This window comes from Narcine bancroftii, chromosome 7 (genome assembly GCF_036971445.1).
Source record: "Narcine bancroftii isolate sNarBan1 chromosome 7, sNarBan1.hap1, whole genome shotgun sequence".
Taxonomy (NCBI): Eukaryota; Metazoa; Chordata; class Chondrichthyes; order Torpediniformes; family Narcinidae; genus Narcine; species Narcine bancroftii.
The window spans coordinates 74,984,544-74,990,543 of record NC_091475.1 but is presented as its reverse complement, the minus strand read 5'-3'; the positions used below and the strand labels follow the sequence as shown (position 1 = coordinate 74,990,543).

The window sequence follows — 6,000 nt, the reverse complement described above, 5'->3', positions numbered from 1 at the left end:
CTTTGTTGGTCCTCTGCAAAAATTCTGTGTTTTAAAATGTGTGTGTGTAAACTATTCTAGCAATTCCTCCCAAACCACCTCTAAATACTCTGTCACAATACGACCCTCTGTAAGCACTGTTTGTTGACTTTGCTTTAGGGGATTGGGGTTAGGGAGGGTTTGTTATGGGGAGGGGGTACAATTCTTCTTCTTGTAGTCAGGATCAATTTGTGCATTATGATGGATGTGCACAAATGATTATAAGGTACATGTATGAAAACTTAAAATAAAGTATTAAAAAAAAAGGAATTGGGATTTTATGTTGAAGTGCCGGTTTGAGTCTGGAGTGTAGTCTTGTACAGGAAAGATATCAATAGATTGAAAGAGAGCAGAGAAAGTTTACAAGAATCTTGACGGGACTTGACAAACTGAGTTATAGAGAAAGGATAAACAGGTTAAGACTTTATTCCCTGGAGTGTTGGAGAATGAGGGGAGATTTGATACAGGTATACAAAATTATGAGGGGTACAGATAGAATAAATGTATGGCTTTTTCCACTGAGGTTGGGTGATACAAGAACTATACGGCATAGGTTCAAGGGGAAATATTTAAGCAGTACTTGGGTGAGGGTGGGAGGCATTGGGCTGAGAGTGGAAGGCACTGGGCAAGGGTGCGAGGCACTGGGTGAGAGTGTGAGGCACTTGGCATGAGTCTGATGCACTTGGTGATTATGCATGTCTCCAAGAAGCTAGCACTGACTCAAGGTGTCATAAGTTTATCATTCAATGAAAAGAAAGTCAAAACACTCGGTGCCAAGTTAGAATTTATTGAATTGGTTTAGGTCATTTTAAAAAGTTAAATTCCGTACAATCAGTTATAAAACAGAAAGTTGTTTCTTGCAAAAATGTTTGGACAGGAAGATAGTGCACTGTACAGTGTTAACAGATAAACTTGCTACAACTATCTGTAATTCCACTGTCACATTTGCATTTGTATGGTCCTATTATTCTGTGCAGCTTCACCCAAGACCCTGTCTTTTCACAGAATTAATCGTTCTGTTTTTTTTTAAGAATCTTTAACTCCCAACGTTTTGCTGACACAAGAGACTTGCAGATGCTGAAATCTAGAGCAAATAAACACAAGTGGATGAACTCAATGGGTCAGGTAGTATCCGTGGAGGGAAAGGGATGGTGGGAATCTTGCTTTGAAAACTGCTTCTGAAGAGAGACCCTGCTCTTAGTCCACCTGAGACATCGCTTGTCCTATCATCTCCCTCCCCAGAGGCTGTCCTGCTCTGCTGAGTTCCTCCAGCTTGGGTTTATAATTTAATTTTATACTCTATGCAGTTCTGCTCCTTGACATTGGATATTGTAATAAGTTCTCTTGAGCCAAGGAAGTTCTTGGCTAACGTTAGTAAAGGCAAATTCAAAACAATGCTCTTAAATTCTAGACTTGAGCAAAGATCCTGGAATTTGTGGGGAAAACCCTGGTTCTGTTCCATTGTTCTCATGAACAGGATGTTGTTAATGGCAGTGGGCATGGGTGGGATTGAGGCAAGGAGAATCTGGCACACATCCTGCCCACACGGAGAGGCACATTAGGGCAGGGAGTGAGTACCTGAATCAGCCAGGGATCCTACCCTTTCCAATTCAACAAGGCCACAGTTGAAGATGCTGCAAACTGGAATTCTTGCCAAAGACCATCCCTTTATATGACCACGGCAAACCTTTCTGGGTTATTTAGCCTTAAAGCAAAATGCTTTGGCTCCAGGGAGAAGATAATGTTCACATTTATTATTCAAAGGCAAGAGGGTAGTGTGGTGGTCACAGAGCCTTTGGGGAGCACAGTTGGAGGCTCCGACTAATGGGTGCCTGGATACAAAGTGCCCCAGGCTATTCTGCCTGTGGTGTCCTGGACTTTGCAGCAAAATCCCGGAGCTTTGGTCATTTTCATCGATAATTGGTTACTCCAGGTAAACTCGAGGTCCCTGGCATGGAGGAGGTGTTTAACTTCCCACAGTGGAGTGGCAGATCCACCAGTCAACCTGGCAAGTCTGGAACTTCAGACTCTCTGTCTCGTTACCAGGTTCCCAGCAGTGAAACTGGGTGCAATGCCTGGGTGCCACAGATAAAATGGACTATTGCCTGGACAGAAGATGATAGGGTTTAGTAGGCCATGACGTCAGCTCACCTACTTATGATTAATGCTTTATGACATAGTTGCTTAATAATCTTCATTAAGTTGTGAGATAAATGAGAACGAATCCAACTTGTGACATCAGGAAGTAAGTAACATTTTACAGATCAATGTCAGGCTGACAATTTTTGTTTCCCATCTTGTGCAAGAACTAAAATAATCAATTTTTCTTACTTCAGGGTGTCTCTTCATCTCAGAAATGAAGACAAAGTGTCATTTAAAGAGAGTTGTTGGAACAGACTGGGTGGGACATTTTGGTCAGAATGAGCAAGTTGGGCCAAAGGCCCTGCTTCCACATGTATGACGGCGTAGGTAGCATATTGGAGCAGGGAATGAGGCTATGGAATGTGATTGTCTATTTTCTCTGCTGTGGTCGAAGGTAACTTCTGCTCCAGATCACAGTAGGTGACAGGCTTCTCTTTCTATGCAACCTGAAATGTGGGCTGTTGACAGAATAAACAGGGATACAAGGAATTTAAAACAATTTATTTTTCTAAACAGAGGTGTCCTGGAAACAAGTTGGCACTCAATGGATCTAGCTAAATTTAATTCAGCACCTTTCTGGTGAGACTATTCCAAATCATTTTGTACTCTCGCAAATGTTTAGCCTCAAAACCTCTTGATCTATCAAAATAAATTCAGCTGGTGCTAAAATAGCAGAATATGCAAATGGATAAGTGTCCAGCAAGAAGTAAGGCTCTGCCATCATCCAATCAGCCTCCTTGGCAAGGAACGCTTCCAATCTGATTTGTAGCAAATAGACGTGAACTGCAGCTGGTGGGAGAATTTAGGATAAATGACCTTAATGCTCAGTTATGTTCAGGTCATCAGCCTCTTCGGTTTAGGCTGGTAAAGCTCACACCTAGGGCCGTTGTAAAGCTCTTTAAATCCACGTTGGAATGGGACAAGCAGAGATTCGCTCTGAATCCACAGCATGATTGTCAAATCTGTTTCAGTCAGTACCTAAACATGACTGGTCTAAAGCTTAACATTGTCTACACTACAGATAAGTTGTGGATATAGTTTACGTGTGGGTCACATTTTTGAGACGAGAATACTGTGGGATTGGATTCGACGCATCCTTTCAAACTCTCCTACTCAACCTGTACATATACATAGAATTTAAAAACTCATTTTAACTCTGGACTGAGACAAAATCTGCCAAAAATTGGACTTTGCCACACTTTATATTAAGATGAGAGTGACGGTAACTTTTGTTGAATTAGTGAATTAACTATGTGGGGCACGGCTAATCGTAGATACAAATGGAGTTGGAAAATGACTAAATGTGAACTTTATTTTTCTCCTTTTCTGAAAAGGGACTAAATGTGATGGAAGTTAGTGTGTGTGAAAGGGATCCTCTTCATGAATCAGTAAGCATGAGACTCCTTGCGGCTGAGAAGGCGTGTACGGGTAGCAGAGCTGGTGGCACTTCTGATGACTTCCATCCACCTGCAGAGAGAAGGGACAGCTTGGAGTTGGGGTTTGAACAACACCTCAAATACTTTGCAGGATTAAATGAAATGCCGGGTCACGGCCTGGAGTCCACCAGGTCACACCCTGTGCTCGACAAACCCCTCCAAGATTCTTGCATTTACTGGAGGATCTGCCTGATTTGACCTTCCAGAATGCAGAGGGTTGCACTTGCCTGAATTAAATCCTGTCGGCCTTTCTTTGGTCCACTTTCCTCGATGACCGAGATGCTGTTGTAATATCAACTAACCTTCTTCACTCTTCGCTGTGTCACAAGTTTTGGTGCCATTTACAAACTTGCTAAACATGACAAATCTATTCTCATCCAAAGTGTTTATAGAGATGGAGGAGCATCTGGACCCAGCACCATTCTCTGTGGCACACTCATGGTCACAGGCCTCCAATCTGAATAACAAGCCTTCACCACCATCCTCAGACTCTTACCATCAGGTGAATTCTGTATTTAATTTTCCAGCTCACCTCGGATCCCATACAATCTGACCGCTAAAATCCATGAAGACAAAATCCACTGCCCAGCTCTTCAAAAACACAGTCACATTAATGAGACATGACTTCCCACATGCAAAGCCATGCTGACAAGACCTTGTCTTTGCAAATGCCATTCAATATTGTCCCTCAGAATCCCTTCCAGTACCATCCCTCGAGTAAATTCCCCACCACTGATGCTAGGCTCACCAGTCTCAAGTTCCTTGGCTTGTCCCTGCAGCTCTTCTTAAAGACACATCTGGTACCTCAGCTGTGGCTAAATGTACCTCTTGGTCAGGGGCTCTGTCAATTTCCTCTCACAATGTCTGAGGGTGTACTTGATCAGGAGTTTATCTAGCTTTATGTGCTTTAAGACATCCACTACCATTTCTTTTGATTCGTGTATATGTTTCCAAGACATCGATATTACCATCCCTTTATTTCTTAGCTTCCTTGATCTGTTCCAAAGTAGACACAGGTGTAAAATTCAAGACTTTGCCCATCTCTTTGGCTCCACCCATGGGTGATAATATTGCTTCTTAAATGGAGCTTATGCTCTCACCGGTTACCTTCCAGTCTCAAAGTAGAATCTCTGAGCTTTGTCAGAGAAGGTAGAATTCAAGGAGGCGTGAACTCTTAAATGAACTCCTGCCTCACCATACTCAAAGAACTCGCTTGAATGCAGCAGTCCATAGAACAGCACAGAACAGACCCTTCAGCCCATATATCTGTGCTGAACCTGATATCCAAATCAAACTAAAATGCTGCTGCTTGCACCTGATATCCCTCCAACCCCTTTGCATTCTGTATCTGTCCAGAAGCCTCTTAAACCTGGCAGCCAGGTTTAAAGCACCCACCAGTCACTGTGTTAAATATTGACCCTGCACAACCCCTTGAGCATCCTACCCCTCAACTTAAACACAACTCCTCTAGTGTGTGACACTTTAACCCCAGAGAAAAAGTTCTAACTTCCACCTTATCAATGCCTCTCATGAATTTATACACCTATATTAGGTCTCCCCTTAGCCTCTGACACGCCAGAGAAGATGACCCAAGTTTTTCCAACCTTTCCCCATAGCTCATACCCTCTAAACCAGACAACATCCTGGTAGACCTCTTCTGTCTCCTTTCCAAAGTCTCCATATAATTTCTGTAATTCGGCGACCAGAATTGCGCACAATACTCCCAAGTGTGGCCCAGGTTTTATGTGTGGCTGAACATGACTTTCGTACTTTTATATATAATGCCCAGCCCAATGAAGGTAAGCACATTGTACATCTTCTTTACCACCATATCTATTTGCACTTTCAAGGAGCTATGGACCTGAACCCCCAGGTCCCTCTGCACACCAATGCTCTGAAGTACCCTGCCAGTAACTATACACATTTCCATGATATTTGAACTCCCAAAGAGCAGCACCTCCCACTCCAAATACCAGAGATACTTTCGCTAAGCAGAGCATTCTGAAACATCCCTTTACCTCCAAACTACCTCTGCCAATCAACCTTTGAGAGATTGCATCTGATGCCATTGAAGTTAGCCTTTAACTTGAGGACCAGTCCTATCTTTTACCAGAACTATTTTAAAACAAATAGAATTATGGTTCCAAATTACTCCCCCTCAGACATGTTTCTTGCCCTGCCCCCTGCCCCATTCCCCTTTGGGAGGTCCAGTGTTGCCCCTTCTCTTGTTGTGTCCTCTATGTACTTTTAGGAAAACTTTAATGGATACTCTCAACAAATTCCTCCCCATCCAAGCCCTTTGAACTATGTCATTGCCACTCAATATAAGGCCAGTTTCACAACTCTATTATTCTTTCTCGATTTTATGACATACCTGCTCCTCTAATTCACACTGGTTTTCAGG

At 42.8% G+C, this 6,000-nt stretch overlaps 1 protein-coding gene across 1 annotated transcript in view; it reads right to left on the bottom strand.

Moving 5' to 3' along the window:
• Positions 1 to 784: 784 nt before the first annotated feature.
• Positions 785 to 6,000, bottom strand: part of LOC138739013 (FERM, ARHGEF and pleckstrin domain-containing protein 1-like) — a 302,053-nt gene continuing 296,837 nt past the window's right edge. Inside the window, exon 27 of the mRNA XM_069890340.1 lies at positions 785 to 3,627. Coding sequence (XP_069746441.1) covers positions 3,546 to 3,627 — 82 coding nt within the window. The 3' untranslated portion in view covers positions 785 to 3,545. The remainder of the gene's footprint in view (positions 3,628 to 6,000) is intronic.